Source organism: Callorhinus ursinus, unplaced genomic scaffold (genome assembly GCF_003265705.2).
Source record: "Callorhinus ursinus isolate GAN/ISIS: 27379988/994484 unplaced genomic scaffold, GSC_fseal_2.0 scaffold40, whole genome shotgun sequence".
Taxonomy (NCBI): Eukaryota; Metazoa; Chordata; class Mammalia; order Carnivora; family Otariidae; genus Callorhinus; species Callorhinus ursinus.
In genome coordinates this window covers 12,562,060-12,585,290 of record NW_027397102.1, presented here as the reverse complement: position 1 = coordinate 12,585,290, position 23,231 = coordinate 12,562,060, and the positions used below count along the sequence as shown (strand labels likewise).

The 23,231-nt window shown below is 36.2% G+C and overlaps 2 protein-coding genes and 1 pseudogene across 2 annotated transcripts in view; 2 read left to right on the top strand and 1 right to left on the bottom strand.

Annotated features, from left to right (window-relative positions):
• Nucleotides 1-23,231, bottom strand: part of DACH2 (dachshund family transcription factor 2) — a 907,788-nt gene that overhangs the window by 333,670 nt on the left and 550,887 nt on the right. The gene's annotated exons all lie outside the window — the stretch shown is intronic.
• On the top strand, nt 3,147-19,771 carry LOC112834589 (mitogen-activated protein kinase 6 pseudogene; annotated as a pseudogene).
• Nucleotides 20,520-20,911, top strand: LOC141370615 (large ribosomal subunit protein eL39). Its single transcript, XM_073880946.1, has one exon. It carries the CDS (start codon nt 20,553-20,555, stop codon nt 20,706-20,708), a length of 156 nt encoding a protein of 51 aa, XP_073737047.1. The 5' UTR covers nt 20,520-20,552; the 3' UTR covers nt 20,709-20,911.

The window sequence follows — 23,231 nt, the reverse complement described above, 5'->3', positions numbered from 1 at the left end:
AAAATAAGCTCAAAATGGATGAAAGACCTAAATGTGAGGCAAGAATCCTTAAAAATCCTAGAGGTGAACACAGGCAGCAACCTCTGTGACCTCGGCCACAGCAAATTTTTGCTAGACACATCTCCGAAGGCAAGAGAAACAAAGGCAAAAATGAACTATTGGGACTTCATCAAGATAAAAATCCTTTGCACAGCAAAGGAAAGAGTCGACAAAACCAAAAGACAACCAACAGAATGCGAGAAGATATTTGCAAATGTCTTGTCAAATAAAGGGCTAGTGGGGCACCTGGCTGGCTCAGTTGGTTAAGCGACAGCCTTCGGCTCAGGTCATGATCCTGGAGTCCCAGGATCAGGTCCCGCATTGGGCTCCCTGCTCAGTGGGGAGTCTGTTTCTCCCTCTGACCCTCTTCCCTCTCGTGCTCTCTCTCTCTCATTCTCTCTCTCTCTCAAATAAATAAATAAAATCTTTGAAAAAAAAGGGCTAGTACCCAAAATCTATAAAGACCTTGTCAAACTCAAGACCAGCTCCCCCGCAAAAAAAAAAAAAAAATCCAGTAAAGAAATGGGCAAAAGACATGAACAGACATTTCTCCAAAGAAGACATACAAATGGCCAATAGACACACAAAAAAATGTTCCACACCACTTGGCATCAGGGAAATACAAATCAAAACCACAATGAGATACCACCTCACACTTCAGCATTGGCCATAGCAACTTCTTATTAGTGTGTCTCATGAGGCAAGGAAAACAAAAGCAAAAATGAACTATGGGACTTCATCAAGATAAGAAGCTTCTGCACAGCAAAGGAAACAATCAACAAAAGGGTAGCCTATGGAACAGGAGAAGATATTTGCCAATGACAAATCTAATGAAGGGTTAGTATTCAAAATCTATAACTTGTCAAACTCAATGCCCAAAAAACAAATAATCCACTTAAGAAATGGGTAGAAGACATGAAAAGGCATTTTTCAAAGAAGGCATACAGATGGCTAACAGACACATGAAAAAATGCTAAACATTACTCATCATCAAGAAATGCAAATCAAAACTACAATGAGGTATCACCTCACACCTGTCAGAATGGCTAAAATTAACAGCACAGGGAACAACAGATGTTGGCAAAGATGTGGAGAAAGGGGAATCCTCTTACACTGTTGGTGGGAATGCAAACTGGTGCAGCCACTCTGGGAAAGAGTATGGAGGTTCCTCAAAAAGTTAGAAATAGAACTAACATAGGATCTAGCAATTGTACTACTAGGTATTTACCCAAAGAATAAAAAAATACTGATTCAAAGGGATGTATGCACCCCAATGTTTATTGTAGTATTATCAACAATGGCCTAATTATGGAAAGAGCTCAGATTTCCATCAACTGATGAATGATAAAGAAGATGTGGTATATATATTTGATGGAATATTACACAACCATAAAAAGGAAATCTTGACATTTGCTACAACATGGATCAAGCAAGAGAGTATTATGCTAAGCGAAAAAGTCAGTCAGAAAAAGATAGATACCATATGATTTCACTCATATGTGGAATTTAAGAAAGAAACAGATGAACATTGTGGGGAAAAAAAAGAGAGGCAAGCCATAAAATAGATTCTTAACTATAGAAAAGAAACTGAGGGTTGCTGGAGGGGAGGTGGGTAGAGGGATGGTCTAAATGGATGATGGGTATTAAGGAGGGCACTTGTTGAAATAAGCACTGTGTGCTACGTGTAAATTATGAATCTCTGAATTGTACTCCTGAAACTAATATTACACTTATGCTAACTTACTGGAATTTAAATAAAAACTTGAAGCTGCAAAGTAAAAAAAGTTGAAACTTTTATACACACACACACACACACACACACACACACACACACCACATTCAAAAACTGAAATATAAAAGTGACAGAAGTAATAGTCAGTCATTGCCAAATAGAAATAAGAGATAAGCAGATCAAACAGAAATAGAAAGGTCAGAGTTAAATGATGCCACACTTGACAAGGAAGTAGTAGAAAAGACCCTGAAGGCCTTCCATCTAAGGGATACAGACTTTTTTTTTTACTAGAAATAAATTAAGATTATTCTAAGGAAACTTACTGAAGGACAATGTTTATAATTTAGCTGATAAATGAGCACAAAATATCTATATTAAGAGTTAAAAGGCTTTTGTAATATTTCATTATACATACATAGCACATCTTCCTTACCCATTCATCTATCAGTGGACATGGGTTGCTTCTACATCCTGACTATTATAAATAATGCTGCAATAAACATAGGGGTGCATATATCTTCTTGAATTAGTGTTTTCATTTTCTTTGGGTAAATGTTAGATCATATGTATTTCTATTTTTATTTTTTGAGAAACATCCATATTGATTTCCACAGTGACTATACCAACTTACATTCCTACCAATATTGCATGAGGATTCCTTTTTCACCACATTCTCTCCCACACTTGTTACTTCTTGTGCTTTTTTATTTTAGCCATTCTGACAAATGTAAGGTGATATCTCATTGTGGTTTTGATTTGTTTTTCCTTGATGATCAGGCATGTTGAACATCTTTTCATGCCAACACTTTGATTTTTTTTATTTCTAGCCTCTAGAACTGTGAGATAATAAATTTTTGTTGTTTAAGCTTCTTAATCTGTAGTACTTTGTTATGGCAGCTATAACAAACTAACATAGACTTTGGTACCAGGTCATGGGGCTCTGCTGTAACAAATATACAAAAATGTGGAAGTGGCTTTGGAATTAGGTAATTAGTAGAGGCTGAAAGAATTTTAAAGCACATACTAGAAAAAGCCTGGGTTGTGATGAAGGGACTGTTGGTTGAAATTTGGTTGTTAAAGGCGATTCAGGTAAGAGCTCAAGAAGAAAAGAGGATAGCTATAAAGAAATATCCTACCATATTTGAGAGTACAGTTTGTCATACAGAATATTGTTAGGAATATGGGTGTTAAAGGTGCTTCTGGTAAGGTCACAGATGAATACGAGGAAAATGTTATTGGAAATGGGAGGAATTGTGATCCTTGTTATAGAATGACGGAGAAATTGTGTGAATTGAGGTCTATTGGATGGAAAGTAGAACTTTGTTAAGCAATGAACTTGGGTATTTAGTTGAGATTTCTAAACAGAAGTGCTACGATGGCGGCCTGGTTTCTCCTTGCTGCTTGTAGAAAAATGAGAGATGGCAGAGGTAACTAAAGGTGGAATTATTGAGTAAATAGGAACCAAAACTTGAAGATCTGGAAAATTCTCAGCCTATCCAGATAGTATGCTCTGGAAACAAGGCCAATGGTACTAATGGACAACTGTTTGCTAAAGAGAAAAGCTATGACTCATGGATACAATACACCATCTTAACATAGGAAAGAATAGAGATTTGGTTATACAGAAAAGATGTGGAGGACCATTTTGCTTGATGGCTTGAAGTCATGAATTGTAAGAGTGGCTAACAAAGTTTTTGAGAATGTTATACCATAATAAACAAAGCCAGCCTGAATTGAAGAAAACAGAGATGGAACAAAATGAAGGAAGAATGACTCTGAGGACAGAGTCATAGATGCAGAGTCTGGTGAGGCTGCCAATGCCACCTGATTCCAGGGGGGTACAGGCTGAGGGGGTGAAGCCACTATCCAGGAACAAGGGGCGGGCTTGCCACCAAGTGGGCCCAGAAGACAGAGCTTGGAGCAAAAAAAGGATTATTTTTAAGCCTTAAAATCTAATTAAATTTCTCCCATTAAGTTTCTGACTTGCTTAAAACCCCATTGACCCTTTTCTTCCTTCTGATATCTCCCTTTTAGAATGGGGATATTTACCCTGTTCCACCATTATATTACAGCAACAGATAACTTGTCTGGTTTCACAGGGTCATAGATGAATAGGAATTTTGCCTTAGGATGAATCATTCCCAGATCTCACCCTTAAGCCAGTTTAGATGGGGTTTAGATAAGTATTAGAGTTACAGTTGATGCTGAAATGTGTTAAGGCTCTGGGGGCGGTTGGGATGGGGTAAATGCACTTTCCATGTGAGAAGGATATGAATTTAGGAGGGCAGAAGGTGGAGCGCTATGGGTTGAATTGTGCCCACCCTCAAATTCATATGTTGAAGTCCTAATCTTCAGTACTTTAAAATATGACCTCATTTGGAGATATGGTCTTTATAGATGTAATCAAGTTTAAATTAGGTCAATTAGGGTGTGTTCTAACACAATATGACTGGTATCCTTACAAAAGGGGAAAATTTGGCCACAGGAGAATGCATAAAGGTAAGAAAATGTGAAGAGACATATAGAGAAGATTGTCTATAAGCCAAGAAGACAGGCATGGAAAAAAATCATTTCCTCATAGCCTTCAAAAGGAAAGAACTGTGCTGACACCTGGATTTTAGACTTCCAGCCACCAGAACTGTGAACAAATTAATTTCTGTTGTTAAACCCAAGTAGTTTGTGGTACTTTGTTGTAACCACCCTAGCCAATTAATACGGTTAGTTGATCCTTGAACAACATGGGTTTGGACTGTGTGGGTCCACTTACACATGGATTTCTTTAGATAAATACAGTACAGTACCATACTTCCTTCCTTAATAATATTTTCTTTTCTCTAGCTTTCTTTATTGTAAAAATATAGTATACAACACATATACAAAATGTGTTAATCAACTGTTTATTGGTAGGCTTCTCATCAATAGTACACTATTAATAGTTAAGTTTTGGGGGAGTCAAATCTTGCGACTTTGGATAAAGTGAAGATTTCTTAGATAAAGTGAAAAAAACATAATTAAAAATTTATAGGTTAGGTTTCACCAAAATTTAAAACTTTGGTTCTTATAAAGCACCATTAAAATATGAAAAGATAATTCAAAAACTGAAAGAAAACATTTGAAAATGACATATCTGATAAAGGAATTATATAAAGAACACATAAACTGAATAATGAGAAAAAAATAACCCAATAAGAAATGACAAAAGCTCTAGAAGAGAGTTCACCAAAGACATAAAGATGGCAAATAAGCACATAAAGAAGATGCTCAGCATTCTTAGTCATTCAGAAAATGCAAATTAACAACAACTAGAAAACAAATCACACTCATTGGAATGCCCAAAATAATTATTTTTTTAAAAAACTAACAGTATCAAATTCTGTCCAGGATATGAACCAAGTGGAGCTCTCACTCATTGTTAATGGGGATTTAAAATGATACAACTACTAATGAAAACAGTTTGGCATTGTCTAATAAAATTAAATATGCATTCACCATTTAATTCAGAATCTTACTGATGGGTGTTTTTCTAAATTGTACAAGGATAATCACACAAAAACTTGTACAAAGATGTTTATAGAAAATTTATTCATAGTTTGCAAAAACTAGAAACAACAGATATCCTTCAGTTTGTGAGTAGATATAAGTGCCATGTCCATAAAATGGAATACTACACAGCAATAAAAAAGAAACAACTACTGATAAAGACAACATTGATGAATGTAAAGAAGCCACAAATTAGCTACATATAACATATATTTCTGTTTATATAACATTCCTGAATGGGTAAAACCATAGGTACAGAAGAACAGATCAGTAATTGCTAAGAGTGAGTGGAGCGATTGTTCACAAAGGGGCAAGAATGAACTTTATGAGTGATGGAAATTTTCTACATGTTCATTTTGGTGATGATGGCTACATAACTGCATACATGTTAAAATTTGTAGAACTGTATACTCTAAATGGTGAATTTACTATATGTAAACTATACTTCAATAATCCTGACTTAAAAAAATATATATAGTGCAGGCTCCAAAATAGGCTCTCAAATAACACATACCTGGGTATGAAGCCAACTTTTGGCATTCAACAAGTGTGTGACTTTGGAAAACTTACTTTAGTTTAACCATGGTTTCTTCCACCATAAACAATATAATAAGGAGGTTGGAATGAATATGAGTAATGAGATAAATATAAAATTTTAATACAATGCAATATACAATAAACACTAACTTATTGACAGTTACATTTGTGTTTGCAACAATGTCTACAACTGTACTGTATGATGTAGTTTCTAATTAGTTCCTCAGTTGTTTTGCCACATTTCAAGTGCTCAATAGCCACACACGACTAGTGGCTATTGGCCAGCACATATATAGAACATCTCCATCAACAACAACAACAAAAAAAAGCTCCAGTGTAAAATGCTGGGCTGGAATAATATTTGACAATAATAAGTATGCTTGTTGAACAGTGTAAAAGTTGAAATCAAAGCAACATTTTTCTTTCTTGTAACCAACTGTACACTTTTTTAACAACCTACCACAGAATTCTGGATAAATTTTAGTATATGTTTTGTTAGGTGTTTTCAGATTTCTTAAGCCAATATTTGTCTCAATAGAAAGCCAGGAAACATTTCTCTAATATCTAAAAATTTCCTCAAATTTTAGGAATAAAAAGTATGTTTTGGGTGTATTATATTCTTTGATAAGACTTTCAAAACTATATAGAGAATACCATCTTCGCATTTTCTCATAATGGTATACTTTTATTTTTCCATCTATCTATAAATCACCTTTTTACAAATATGATTCAAAGCAGATACTTATATTCTTATTTTTTCCAGATGCAGACAGCTTTAATTCCATGTTTAGGAAAACAGCAAGCTTAAGATCGCAGAAAATAAATTTATTTTAAAATAAGGATATAAATAAATAAATAATCAGGACAAATTAACTTTTAAAATACACAAATATATATGCTATATATACAATTTTATATATAGAGAGACACATATATGGACATATATATGTATACATATATTTTATATATACACACAAATATATACAGTTATATATAATACAATATACATATATTATATATGTATTGTATATATACAATTTTATTAACTGTGTATATACTTTAACTGTGTATATAAATAATACATGTACACATATATAAATATTCTCACTAAGTTCCTTTTAATGTCATTATCAAAAGTGTTACTGAACAAAAGAAACACATGGAAGAAGAGGTTATAGAATAAATAAAGAGGAGGAAAAAATGGAAAAAATAGCAAGACAAATAGTGACCAGGGATGTTCATAACAGTAAGACAGCAGGGTCCTATAATTTTATTGATACAAAAGAACCATCACCGAACTCAAAGGAAGCAAGGGTAAAAATGAACTATTGGGACTTCATCAATATAAAATGCTTCTGCACAGCAAAGTAACAGTCAACAAAACCAAAAGACAACCGACAGAATGGGAGAAGATATTTGCAAATGACATATCAGATAAAGGGCTAGTATCCAAAATCTATAAAGAACTTACCAAACTCAACACCCAAAGAACAAATGATCCAATCAAGAAATGTGTGCAGAAGACATGAACAGACATTTCTGCAAAGAAGACATCCAAATGGCCAACAGACACGTGAAAAAGTGTTCAACATCACTCAGCATCAGGGAAATCCAAATCTAAACTTCAGTAAGATATCACCTCACACTAGTCAGAATGGCTAAAATTAACAAGTCAGGAAACGACAGATGCTGGTAAGGATGTGGAGAAAGGGGAACCCTCCTATACTGTTGGTGGAATGCAAGATGGTGCAGCCACTCTGGAAAACAGTAGGGAGGTTCCTCAAAAAGTTGAAAATAGAGCTACCCTACAACCCAGCAATTGCACTACTGGGTATTTACCTCAAAGATACAAAGGTAGTGATCCCAAGGGGCACATGCACCCCAATGTTTATAGCAACAATGTCCACAATAGCCAAACTATGGCAAGAGCCTAGATGTCCATCAACAGATGAATGGATAAAGAAGATGTGGCATATATATACAATGGAATATTATGCAGCAATCAAAAAATTGAAATCTTACCATTTGCAATGATGTGGATGGAACTAGAGGGTATTATGCTAAGTGTAATAAGTCAATCAGCAAAAGACAAATATATGATCTCACTGATATGAGGAATTTGAGAAACAATACAGAAGATTATAGGGGAAGGGAGGGAAAAATGAAACAAGATGAAACCAGAGAGGGAGACAAACCATGAGGGACTCTTAATCTCAGGAAACAAACTGAGGGTTGCTGGAGTGGAGGGGGGTGTGGAAGGGATAGGGTGGCTAAGGGATAGACAATGGGGAGGGTATGTGCTATGGTGAGAACTGTGAATTGTGTAAGACTGATGAATCACAGATCTGTACCCCTGAAACAAATAATACATTATATGTCAATAAAAAAATTAAAAAAGAATACTTAGAAAATAGTAATGATGAGAACATCATGTTTTACAATCTTAAGTATGAAATCAATGTAATCAGAAGCATATTTGTAACATTAAATGCATTTTTAAAGAAAAAAAAAGAACCAGTGCACATTTTATTCCACCCATTCATTTTGAAATAAGCATTGGGTCTCTAGATGTTAATATTTCTCTTGCTTCAATTTGTCCTCTATATTAAGTGCTTGTTCAAAAGACAAAAAAAAAAATTCTATCCTTGAGCTTGAAAACCAGGAACATCAGTAACAAAAACAGCACACTGTCTTAAGGAAATAAGCTATCTTTCACATTTGAAAGAACTTAATATGATGATCTTCAATAATAAAAGGAAACTGTATTGTATTTTGCAGTAAAAATAACAAATCTAGAGGTGCCTGGGTGGTGCAGTCAGTTAAACGTTTGACTCTTGGTTTGGCTCAGGTCATGATCTCAGGGTCATGAGATTGAACCCTGTGTCAGGCTCTGCACTGAGCATGGAGTCTGTTTGAGATTCTCTCTCCCTCTCTGCCCCTCCCAATCATGTCCTCTCTCTCTCTCTTTCTCTCTCTCTCTCTCTCTCAAATAAATCAATAAGTCTTTTTAAAAAATAACTAATCTATTATGAAGATCTCCGGCCAGAAATCATGGAACCTGGACAATTACTATCTGCTCTTGTTTTTTTGTTGTTGTTGTTGTTTGTTTGTTTGTTTCTTTGTTTGTTTTGTCAGGATTTTTTTAATTGAGGAGAGAAGTCTGTATCATAACTTCCAATGGCATTCATTCACAGATGACTACATTTTGCCCTGCATTCCTGTATTTTCTATTTTGTCAATATAAATAGAAGGCAAAAATGTCTGCTATCACTTGACACACTACTATTCATTACACTGAAAAGTAAATGAGAAATATTTCATCTTCAGAGCATTATTATATGACATTAAGATTTAATAACAATATTAAAGTCACATTACAGGTCTTTAATGTAGAAAAGCCCTGTAATGGAAGTAATGTAGAAATAATATATTGTGTGCTTTACTTTAATGCAGTAATAATGGTGTCTAGTTAAATAAAAATATGCTTTAAAATAAACATTTGAGCTATAAAATTTTAAGAATTTGCAAACATTATTAGAAGCAAATTAAATAAATTTTAAAACCTTAAACTGTAAAGCATATGGTTGTGAATTTACTTGTGCTTCATAGTAATATCTTAGTATGCATTTCTTTTCTCCCTTAGGACTACTATAAGAAATCAGTAGGTTGATGGGTAATCCTAATCAAAGTTCATCAAAACTCAGGACCTTTTTTACAAGGATAGAAAGAACTATTTACATCTTATAGTATGATTTACCTGTGTGATTAATGGTATAAAAGTGGTGTACCTAAGAATACAGGGAAAGGCCAAGATACTTACTGTAACAAAATTGATTATGGTTCCACATAAAACATTGTAAATACATGCCACACTTTCTCTCTCACACAGCACAATGATACCTGGACAGAATGTATGATGTAAATATTTGAGAATTTTAAAAAGTATGTCAGCAGGAAGATAGAGAAAGAAGATTACAATTCAAACTCACTACTGATCCAGTAGTAATTTCGAATAATTTTCCCTCCAGCATTTCCCCAGTGGAACTCAACATAACCTGAAACATATAAATGGGCATTGGTGCATCAGAGAGCAAAATAGAAGCCCTCTACTTCTGGATCAAGGAGCAAGAAAGGGAACTCTTACTGTTCAAAGATTATAGAAACACTTGAATTTTTGCTTTTGTGTTTTGTTTATTTTCCTTTCTCCATCCCTCACATCCTAGCTATCACACAATTTGCAGTTTGAAAACAACAGCAAAAAAATTTCCCTCCACTTGAACTTAAACACAGGCATGGGAATGGAAATACCCAATATAGTAGAATGACTGTTTCAAGTATCTGTACAAATTACTGAAGAGATGCAAAAACTGGAAATCACAGGAGAGATTAGGAAGAGAGATGAAATCAAGACATTGAGCCTATAAGTTCCTTATGAAACCCCAGTATTAATTCTGAACTATGCATGCATGGAGATCTGGTCTTCATCTGCACACCAAAGACTTTGAGATCTAAACTAAACCACTGCTAAGCAACAGAAAATCCCACCAACACAACTTCATCCTACCAACACAACTAGATAACTATCAAGTTATCCTATATGTCCCAGAAATTGACCTGAAGACTGACATAACAAACTCCACAACCAAAGGGAGAGAAGAGGCCACATAAAAGAAGGCAAGAAGTATGGAGACATGATTTAGGGGAGAAATGGACTGCGGCTGATCTGTAAGGGAGGGAACTGTGGTCACAAAAATGGCATGAGAGAGAGGAACACACACGAGATTGCAGGAAGAGACTGTTTCCCCAAAGCCATTGATGTGGAAAATGAGAGGGATTGAATTTTGTGAGTTCTTGCAACAATTGGGGATTAAAGCCTAGAATTTTAAAGGTCAGTGGTCTTGGCTGGGATAGAGCCCAGAAGGCACTGTACTGCTCCTTGAGAGAAGTCTGGCAAAAAACCTAGGGACAGCATGGAAACAGTGATCTAAAGAGTGTGGGGAACGCAAAGGGGGAAGATTATTTGCTCCTCAGAGCACATCTCTGAGAGGTAGCATTCACAAAGACACCTCTCCAGGAACAAAGGAGTAGGTGGGGCTCATATCCATCCCCCACCCCTCAGCAGAAACAAAACCACCTATGGGAAGTGGCACAGCATGGACACTGGCTGCTTAACTTAATCACACGAAGCCCCACCCCCTTGTGCTCCTGTGGGACAGCCCTTTTCAAGCATGCTTGCCTCAGCCCCAGTATGGGGGGTTCCTCTCCCAGAAGATCAGCACAAACCCCTGCTCACTCCATATTTCCAAACCAGAGAGTTTTACAGGACCTCAGTTCCATTGGAGGTGGTGTCAAGTCTCATTTCACAAGCAGGCCAGAGAACACCTAGTTAAAACTTGCTACATTCAGGCCAGGAACTAAACACTGCACACAGCAGGAAAGGAGAGCTTCTGCAGATGACTGGCTTGAAGGAAAGAGCAGCCAGAACACAACAGGAGAGCATATGCAGCGCACACCAGAGATACTTCCTGAAGTGCCAGGTCCTGAGCAAGATATTACCTCTTTTTCATAAGGCCATTATTTCAGGAGCAGGAGATATAACTGGCTTTTCTAACACAGAGAAGAAGGCAGAGACATAGACAAATGGGAAGACAAAGGATTTGATCCCAAATGAAAGAAAAAGATAAAGCCATAACCAGAGATCTCAGTGAAGCAGATATATGTAACAGGCCTGAAGGAGAATTTAAAAGAGTTGTCATAAGGATACTCACTGGAATTGAGAAAAGAATAGACTTTAAAACAAATATTTAACCAGAGACAAAGAAGGCCACTGTATACTAATAAAGGAGACAATCCAACAAGAAGTTATAACAGTTGTAAATATTTATGTAACCAACCTGGAACACCCAAATATATAAAACAATAACAAACATAAAGGAATTAATGGATGATAACACAATAGTAGTAGGGGACTTTAACACCCCACTTACATCAATCACAGATCATCTAAACAGAAAATAAACAACAAAACAATGGTTTTGAATGACTCACTGGACCAGATGGTCTTAACAGATACATTCAGAACATTCCACCCTAAAACAGCAAAATACACATTCTTTTTGAGTACACATGGAACAATCTCCTGAAGAGATCACATAAGAGGTCACAAAACAGGCCTCAACAAATATAAAAAGATTGAATTCATACCATGTACCTCTTCTGACCACCATGCTATGAAACTTGAAGTCAACCACGAGAAAAAATCTGGAAAGACCACAAATACATGGAGACTAAACAACATGTTACTAAACAATGAATGGCTCAACCAGGAAATCAAAGAAGAAATTAAAAAAAAAATACATGGAAACAAATGTAAATGAAAACACAATGGTCCAAAAGCTTGGGGTGCAGTAAAATGGTCCTAAGAGGGACATATAGCAATACAGATCTACCTCAAGAGGCAAAAAAAATTTTAAAACACAAACTAAACTTATACATAAAGGAACTAGAAAATGAACAACAAATGAAGTCTAAAGCCAGCAGAAGGAAGGAAATAATAAAGATTTGAGCAGAAATAAATTATATAGAAACTAAAAAAACAATAGAACAGGTTAATGAAACCAAGAGCTGGTTCTTTGAAAAAAAAATCAATAAAATTGATAAACCTCTAGCCAGACTTATCAAAAAGAAAAGGTGAAGAACCCAAACAAATAAAATAAAAAATAAGAGGAAAATAACAACCAAAACCTCAAAAATACAAATAATTTTAAGAGGATATTATAGGCCCTCTCTCTTAGGTTGGGGTTACATGGTGGTGATTGCAAAATGAGCTTCAGAGAGGCTGCTACAGGCAGAACAGCCAGAGACCTGTGGGCTGTCTGCAAGCCTTGCACTCCCTCAATGAGCTGGAGAAACCCTGTTGTATCAGAATAAGATGGACGGTAGCTTTGATTGTGATTGTTGTGATTGTGTTGAGCTGGAGCCACCTGATCACTAACAGAAGACATCTTGTGTTAACCATCAGCCACCAGAGCTTTCTGTTGAAATATATAACAACAAAGAAAGAAAAGTTGCAAAACAGAAATAGTGCTTACAGAACCTTATAATGATGCTGCTCAGGACAAGTCCAACATTAAATGTATCAGCACTGTGAGGAGAATGTTCATTGAAGACTGTTATGTGCATATTTATTCACATTTTTGTGGAATGTTAAATCATTTAGCACAGCAAATCTGAATGCATAACATGCCATTTCATTGTTTGAATTTCTTGAGTGTTTTCTTTAAATGTCTGCAGAGTTGCTGTCCCTTTCTTGATCTATGAGTACAGCAATCTTTTTAACTCTCAATATGAGGAGAGCTTTGTGAGCTTTAAATCTAAGGGGAACCCAATGGGCCTGGTGGCATATGCAATGAACATCAAGAAATCATCATGCTGTGGAAGCAAAATTATTTTTCTTTTACTTTTTTGAAAGATCTTTCCTTTTCATGTCAGTTTTATTCCTTGTTTACACAAGCTCAATTAAAAAGGAAAAGGCAATAGTAAAGTTTCCAAAGTGGCAGATAAATTTGAAAGTCTCATAAATATTCATGGTTTTGATCTGGGCTCTAGGTATATGGACTTAAAACCACTGGATTGTGGAGGCAATGGATTTTTTGTGTGTGTGCTATCGACAATTACATTGACAAAAAAGTAGCCATCAAGCCTTCCAGGACAGACAGAAACTAAAAGAATGTGGTCACCAAACCAAACCTACAAGAAATATTGAAAGGGGTCCTCTAAGCAAAGAGAGAGCCTAAAAGTAACATAGACCAGAAAGGAATAGAGACAACATAGAGTAACAGTCACCTTACAGGCAATACAATGGCACTACATTCTTATCTTTCAATAGTTATCATACTTAAAGGGTCTATCCAACAAGATCTAACAATTGTAAATATTTATTCCCCTAACATGGGAGCAGCCAATTACCAAAACCAATTAATAACAAAGTTAAAGAAACTCACTGGTAATGATAATAATAGTAGGGAACTTTAACACCCACTCTCACTGAAATGGACAGATCATCTAAGCAAAAAATCAACAAGGAAATAGAGACTTTAAATGACACACTGAACAAAATGGACTTCACAGATATATTCAGAACATTCCATCCCATAGCAACAGAATACACATTCTTCTCTAGTGCCCATGGAGCATTCTCCAGAATAGATCACACCATAGGTCACAAATCAGGTCTCAACCAGTACCAAAAGATTGGGATCATTCCCTGCATATTTTTGGACCACAATGCTTTGAAACTGGAATTCAATCACAAGAGGAAATTTGGAAAGAACTCAAGTACATGGAGGCTAAAAAACATCCTACTAAAGAATGAATGGGTCAACCAGGAAATTAAAGAAGAATTTAAAAAATTCATGGAAAAAAATGAAAATGAGAATGCCACTGTTGAAAATCCTTGGGATGCAGCAAAGTCAGTCCTAAGAAGAAAGTATATAGCAATACAAGCCTTTCTCAAGAAACAAGAAAGTTCTCAAATACACAACCTAACCCTACTCCTAAAGGAGCTGGAGAAAGAACAACAAAAAAAGCCTAAATGCAGCAGGAAAAGAGAAAAAATAAAAAGCACAACAGAAATCAATGAAATAGAAACCAAAAGAACTGTAGAACAGATCAATGAAACTAGGAGCTAGTTCTTGGAAAGAATTAGTAAAATTGATAAACCCTTGTCCATACTTATCAAAAAAAGAGAGAGAGAGAGAGAGAGAGAGAAAGGACCCAAATAAATAAAATCATGAATGAAAGAGGAGAGATCACAACCAACACTGAAGAAATACAAACAATTATAAGGACATATTATGAGCAACTATATGCCAACAAATTAGATGATCTGGAAGAAATGGATGCATTCCTAGAGATGTATAAACTCCCAAAACTGAATCAGGAAGAAATAGAAAACCTGAACAGGTCCATAAACAGCAAGGAAATTGAAGCAGTAATCAAACATCTCCCAAGAAACAAGAGCCTGGGGCCAGATGGCTTCCCAGGGGAATTTTACCAAACATTTAAAGAAGAATTAATACCTATTCTTCTGAAACTGTTCCAAAAAAAAAAAAAGAAAAAGAAATGGAAGGAAAACTTCCAAACTCATTTTATGAAGCCAGCATTACCTTGTTCCCCAAACCAGGCAAAGACCCCAACAAAAAGAATTACAGACCAATATCCATGATGAAAATGGATGCAAAAATTCTCACCAAAATACTAGCCAATAAGATCCAACAGTACATTAAAAGGATTATTCACCACGACCACGTGAGAGTCATTCCTGTCCTGCAAGGGTGGTTCAACATTTGCAAGTGAATCAACACATTACATCACATTAATAAAAGAAAGGACAAGAACCATATGATCCTATCAATAGATGCAGAAAAAGCATTTGACAAAGTACAGCATCCTTTCTTGATTAAAATTCTTCACAGGGTAGGGATAGAGGGTACATACCTCAATATCATGAAAATCATCTATGAAAAACCCATAGCGAATATCATTCTCAATAGGGAAAAACTGAGAGCTTTCCCCCTAAGTCAGGAACATGGCAGGGATGTCTACTATCATCACTGCTGTTTAACATAGTACTAGAACTCCTAGCCTCAGCAATCAGACAACAAAAAGAAATAAAAGGCATCCAAATTGGCAAAGAAGAAGTCAAACTCTCACTCTTTGCAGATGATATGATACTTTATGTGGAAAACCCAAAACACTCCACCCCAAAACTGTTACAACTCATACAGGAACTCAGTAAAGTGCAGGATATAAAATCAGTGCTCAGAAGTCAGTTGCATTTCTATACACCAACAACGACACAGAAGAAAGAGAAATTAAGGAGTTGATCCCATTTACAGTTTCACCCAAAACTATAAGATACCTGGGAATAAATCTAACCAAAGAGGCAAAGAACCTGTACTCAGAAAACTATAGAACTATCATGGACGAAATTAAGGAAGACACAAAGAAATGGAAAAAAACATTCCATGCTCATGGATTGGAAGTACAAATATTGTTAAAATATCTATGCTACCTAGAGCAATCTACACATTTAATGCAATCCTTATCAAAATACCATTAACTTTTTTCACAGAAATGGAACAAATAATCCTAAAATTTGTATGGAAGCAGAAAAGACCCAGAATAGACACAGCAATGTTGAAAAAGAAAAGCAAAGCTGGTGGCATCACAATTCCAGACTTTAAGCTCTATTACAAAGCTGTAATCATCAAGACAGTATGGTAGTGGCACAAAAACAGACAGGTAGAACAACGGAACAGAATAGAGAAACCAGAAATGGACCCTCAACTCTATGGTCAACTAATCTTTGACAGAGCACAAAAGATTATCCAGTGGAAAAAAGGACAGTCTTTTCAACAAATGGCGTTGGAAAAATTGGACAGCCACATGCAGAAGAATGAAACTGGACCATTTCCTTACACCACACACAAAAATAGGTTCAAAATGGATGAAAGATCTAAATGTGAGACAGGAATCCATCAAAGTCCTTGAGGAAAACACAGGCAGCAACCTCTTTGACCTCAGCCGCAGCAACTTCTCCCTAGACACTTTGCCAAAGCCAAGGGAAGCAAGGGTAAAAATGAACTATTGGGATTTCATCAAGATAAAAATCTTTTGCACAGCAAAGGAAACAGTCAACAAAACCAAAAGACAGGGCGCCTGGGTGGTTCAGATGGTTAAGCTTCTGCCTTTGGCTCAGGTCATGATCCCAGGGTCCTGGGATCAAGTCCCACATCAGGCTCCCTGCAGGGAGCCTACTTCTCCCTCTGCCTCTCTGTCTCTGTCTCTGTCTCTGTCTCTCATGAATAAATAAAATCTTAAAAAAAAAGACAACTGTTAGAATGGGAGAAGATATTTGCAAAGGACATATCAGATAAAGGGTTAGTATCCAAAATCTATAAAGAACTTATCAATCTCAACACCCAAGGAACAAATAATCCAATCAAGAAATGCGCAGAAGACATGAACAGACATTTATTCAAAGAAAATACCCAAATGGCCAAGAGACACATGAAAATGTGCTCAACATCTTTTGGCATCAGAGAAATACAAATCAAAACCACAATGAGATACCACCTCACACTAGTCAGAATGGCTAAAATTAACATTTCAGGAAACAACAGATGTTGATGAGGATGTGAAGAAAGGGGAACACTCCTACACTTATGGTGGAAATGCGAACTGGTGCAGCCACTCTGGAAAACATTATGGAGGTTCCTCAGAAAGTTGAAAATAGAGCTACCCTATAACCTAGCAATTGCACTACTGGGTATTTACCCCAAAGATACAAATGTAGGGATCCGAAGGGGCACATGTACCCCAATGTTTATAGCAGCAATGTCCACAATAGCCACAATATGGAAAGAGCCCAGATGTCCATCGACAGACTAATGGATAAAGAAGAGGTGGTATATATACACAATGGAATATTATGCAGCCATCAAAAAATGAAATCTTGCCATTTGCAATGGTGTGGATGGAACTAGTGGGTATTACGCTAAGTAAAAGAAGTCAATCAGAGAAAGACAATTATCATCTGATCTCACTGATATGTGGAATTTGAGAAACAAGGCAGAAGATTATAGGGGAAGAGAGGAAAAAATGAAACAAGATGAAATCACAGAGGGAGACAAACCATGAGAGACTCTTAATCTCAGGAAACAAACTGAGGGTTGCTGGAGTGGATTGGGGAAAAGGGATGGATTGGCTGGGTAATGGACACTGAGGAGGGTATGTGCTATGGTAAGCACTGTGAATTGTGTAAGACTGATGAATCACACATCTGTACCCCTGAAACAAAGAATACATTATATGTTAATGAAAAAGAAAAAAGAAAAAAAAAAGAAAATCGTCCTACTGATCCCCAGATTGCCTAACATGCTCTATGTGAAATCAAAATTATTAGAAGACTTAACCATAATAACATTATGTGTTTGAAATTCTTGGGCCCAGTGGAAGCCAGTTAACAGATGATGCAGGTTTTCTTACCGAACTGAATAGTGTTTATGTTGTTCAGGAGTATATTGAAACAGATTTGTCTAATGTGCTGGAGCAGGGCCCTTTACTGGAAGAGCATGCCAGACTTTTCATGTATCAGCTGTTATGTGGTCTCAATTATATTCATTCTGCAAATGTACAGCACAGAGATCTCAAACCAGCTAAACTTATTGTTAATAGTGAAGACTATTAACTGAAGATAGGTGACTTTGGTCTTGAATGGACCATGGATCTCTATTATTCCTATAAGGGTCATCTTTCTGAAGGGCTGATTACCCAAAAGCATAGGTCTCCAAATCTATTACTTTCTCCTAATAATTGTATTAAAGCTATCAATATGTGGGCTGCAGGCTCCATCTTTGCTGAAATGCTGACTGTTAAAACCCTCTTTGCAGGTGAACATGAACAGATGCAGCTGATTTTAGAATCTATTCCTGTTGTATGTGAGGTAGATAGATAATCAGGAGATTCTCAGTGTAATTCTAGTTCACATTAGAAATGAAGTGACTAAGCCACACAAACCTTTAACTCAAGGTCAAGAAGCACTGGATTTCCTGGAACAAATTTGTCAAGAAATTAGTCAAGAAGCACTGGATTTCCTGGAACAAATTTTGACATTTAGCCCCATAGATCAGTTGACAGGGGAAGCACTTTCTCATCCTTACATGAGCCTATTTTCTTTTCCAATGGATGAGCCAATTTCAAGTCATCCTTTTCATATTAAAGATGAAGTCAATGATATTTTGCTTATGGATGAAACTCATGGTCATATTTATAACTGGGAAATGTACCATGATTGTCAATTTTCAGAATATGATTGGCCTATACATAACAGCTTAGATATTGATGAAGTTCAGCTTGACCCAAGAGCTCTGTCTGATGTCACTGATAAAGAAGTACAAGTCAATCCTCAAAAATATTTGGAGGGAGATCATGAAAAGTATTTGACAGATCCTGCTTTTGATACCAATTACTCTACTGAGCCTTGTTGGCAGTACCCAGATCGTCATGAAAACAAATATTGTGATCTGGAGTGTAGCCATATTTGTAACCACAAAACAAGGTCATTATCATATTTAGATAACAGTTTTCAGAGATACTGAAATTAACCATTATTATGAACCCAAACTTATTAGGTATCTTTCCAATCGGAAATAACAAAGCAAAGAAAAATCTGATAAGTAAAGCAAGACAAAATGTGAAAGGAATGGATTGGTTAGAGTCAAGATAGCTGCAGAGGAAGAATCACAGCAAATGGCTGAAAAAGAAAGGGAGAAAGAATCAGGGATTTGACTTTGATTCTTTTATTGCAGGAACTATTCAACTTAATTCACAACATGACCCCACTGATGCTGTTGATAAATTAAAAGACTTGAATAACTCAGTGTCCCAATTAGAATTGAAAGTTTGATATCAAAGTCAGAAAGCTGAGAAAAACAGGAATGCCAAATTTATCTAATTAGAAGCCTTCTACCAATGTTCTTGAGATTTATGGGTGGAGGGGAGGACTGCTTTCTCATAAATCAGTTTTGTTGTGAGGTAAGGAAGAATGCACAGATTGAGAAGGAAAATACTTACACCAATTACATGGAAAAGTTATTTAGTGGGAGAAAAGATGCTGAAATTCTGGAAACTAAGTCAGTAGAGGAGAAGCTTCAAGGGAGAGGAAATGAGGAAGGATGTCTGAACAGTGGGGAGTTCCTTTTTAAAAAGCAGCTTGAATCCATAGGCATCCCACAGTTTCACAGTCCAGTTGGGTCCCCACTTAAGTCAATACAGACCACCTTAACACCTTCTGCTATGAAAACTTCCCTTCAGATTCCTCATGAGACATACATCAGCATTCTGAAACATGTTAACTAAAACACTCAGCAGATAGTACTCTTTGTACTCTTCATGAAATGTGTTTTGTCTTTTTTATTACTACTGGTTAAGTCATTTTTTTACTTGAATCAGATGATGTCATTTAGAAAGGATTTTATTAGTTTTTGGTTTTTAAAATCCAGACTTCTTTTCTACATGTGAGATGGTTTTCATTTTAACTGGCATGTCATTTACAAACAAAAATAAAGAATAGAGCAAAATAGGGCACCTGGGTGGCTCAGTTGGTTAAGCGACTGCCTTCGGCTCAGGTCATGATCCTGGAGTCCCAGGATCGAGTCCCGCATCGGGCTCCCTGCTCAGCAGGGAGTCTTCTTCTCCCTCTGACCCTCCCCCTCTCATGTACTCTCTCTCTCTCTCTCATTCTCACTCTCTCAAAATAAATAATAAATAAATCTTTAAAATAAAAGAATAGAGCAAAATAATGCAATGCAAGAGGAGACAAAACAAATTTACTAGGATAACATTCTCTTATAGAACAATGATCTGTTTTACAGGAAACAAAAATTTTGCCTTCAAATGTACATAGTGAAACTGAATATAATTGCATGAAAACATTTATTTTTTTCCTAAAACATTTTTCATTCATGAGTATTTTTAAGTTTTGAATACTGTACATATTTTTCAAAACACACGATAACAGCAGCAACCGAAAATGAATGCTCAATTTGGTAGACATGTGTTAAGCACCTCAAGGTAACAAAAGTAAGTGGCAGCTCTTTTTTGCCGCCATCCTGCTCTGCGTGGCTGGCTGCTTCTCGCCATGTCTTCTCACAAGACTTTCAGAATCAAGCGATTCCTGGCCAAGAAACAAAAGCAGAATCGTCCCATTCCCCAGTGGATTCGGATGAAAACTGGTAATAAGATCAGGTACAACTCCAAAAGGAGGCACTGGAGAAGAACCAAGCTGGGTCTGTAAGGCGTCACACGTCATGAGATGACACACCTAATTGGCATACATATTTAATTAAGCTGCGTGAAGATCATGTGTTCTGTCATTCTGTAAACATCCTTCCTACCTGGCCATAGACTTGTCTTATCATGGAAATGATTTTTCTCTCTTGACTATGCCCCTGCACCAGTAGGTTGGTTCAGTAATAAATGTGAGACCTCTCGGCTCTACTACTGTTGTGTTTCTGATTTGCAAAGTACTGAATTCCCCACCTGTCAGATCATGCACAGCACTGTCAGAACTTCCTGCAGTGATAGAAATGTCCCTTGACAAGCAAGTATGTAAAGTGTGGCTAGGGGGTGCCTGGGTGGCTCAGTGCCTTAGGCCCAGGTCATGATCTTAGGGTCCTGAGATGGGGCTCCCCACTGAGCAGGGTATCTGCTTGCCCCTCCCCTGGCTCGAGCTCTCTCTTCTCAAATAAATAAAATCTTAAAAAAAAAAAAAGTAAGTGGCAAAACGTATACCACATATAAAGCTTCACATACACACTTTTATTTAACCAGGGTTATTGTAGTACACTATCCTTAATAAGATTCATATGCTGTTTATAAATGCTCTGGTATGCATTTTGTAGACTGAAGTGTTACTACATCGCATTTTATTTATCATAGCAAATCAGTGTATTTTCTATATTTAATTATAAAAGTTAGGTTAGTTTTTGAAAATTATTTGCAAGTACACTTTTGCCATTTGACATTATGCCTTGTTGCCCACTTAGCTGAATATATAATATCAGCTCATCCAAAGGCTGTCCACGTACTTAATTTACTTAAGTATTCATTTTAAGTAAAACTATCACTGTGTATAGGAATTTGTATTTTGGAGGTGACTGATCAATCTATAAAGAAACATTAGGAATTATTTTATTATAAAATGCACCTAGAAGACTTACCTGTGTTTATATTTTTAAAAATATGGTAATATTAGACTTGTGTGCATGAAGGTAAATAAGGTAAAAATTTGTAGTTTAAAAGTTGTACATGATAAGATACATTTTTAATTTACTGTATGTTTTTTAATTTTATTTAAAAACAATTAATTAACATGCAGTGTATTATTAGTTTCAGAGGTAGAGTTTGGTGACTCATCAGTTACATATAACAACCAGGGCTCATTCATCAAGTGCCTTCCTTAATACCTATCACCCAGGTACCCCATCCCCCACCCACTTCCATTCTAGCAATCCTCAGTTTGTTTCCTATACTTAAGAGTCTCTTATGGTTTGTCTCCCTCTTTGATTTCATATTATTTTGTTTTTCCCTCCTTTCCCATATGTTCATCTGTTTTGTTTCTCAAATTCCACATATGAGTGAAATCACAAGATAATTGTCCTTCTCTGACTGTCTTATTTCACTTAGCATAACACCCTCTAGTTGTGCCCACATCATTGAGAATAGTAAGAATTATTTTTTTGATGGGTGAGTAATATCCCATTGTATATATAAACCACATCTTCTTTATCCATTCATCTGTCGATGGACATCTGGGCTCTTTCCATATTGTGGCTATTGTGGACATTGCTGCTATAAACATTGGGGTGCAGGTGTCCCTTTGATTCACTATGTTTTTATCCTTTGGATAAATACCTAGTAGTGCAATTGCTGGATCATAGGGTAGCTCTATTTTTAACTTTTTGAGAAATTTCCATACTGTTTTCCAGAGCATCTGTCCCAGTTTGCATTCCCACCAAGAGTGAAAAAGGATTCCCCTTTCTCCACATCGTTGCTGACATCTGTTATTTCCTGACTTGTTAATTTTAGCCATTCTGATCGGTGTGAGGTGGTATCTCATCGTGTTTTTTTATTTTTATTTCCCTGATTCTGAGTGATGTTGACCATTTATTCATGAATCTGTTGGCCGTTTTGTGTCTTCTTTGGAGAAATGTCTGTTCATGTTTTCTGCCCATTTATTGACTGGATTATTTGGTTTTGGGGTGTTGAGTTTGATAAGTTTTTTTATTGTGGTATTTTTATTTTTATCATTGCTTTTTTTTAAATTTTTTTTATTATTACGTTCAGTTAGCCACTGTATAGTACATCATTAGTTTTTGATGTAGTGTTCAATGATTCATACAGTTTGATAAGTTCTTTATAGATCTTGGATACAAGCCATTTATCTGATAAGATATTGGCAAATATCTTCTCCCATTCTGTAGGTTATGTTTTGGTTTGGTTGACTGTTTCCTTTGCTGTGCAAAAGCCTTATATCTTGATGAAGTCCCAATAGTTTCACTTTTGTTTCCATTGTCTTTGGAGACATGTGTAACAAGAAGTGGTTGCAGCTGAGGTCAAAGAGGTTGCTGCCTGTATTCTCTAGGAATTTGACGGATTTCTTTTTCACATTTAGGTCCTTTAACCATTTTGAGTTTACTTTTGTGTATGGTATAAGAAAATGGCCCAGTTTCATTCTTCTACATGTGGCTGTCCAATTTTCCCAACACCATTTGTTGAAGAGACTGTCATTTTTCCGTTGGATATTCCTTGTGCTCTG

Excerpts from the sequence above, each read along its gene's own strand:
- LOC141370615 (XM_073880946.1), top strand. The coding sequence starts at position 20,553 with ATGTCTTCTCACAAGACTTTCAGAATCAAGCGATTCCTGGCCAAGAAA.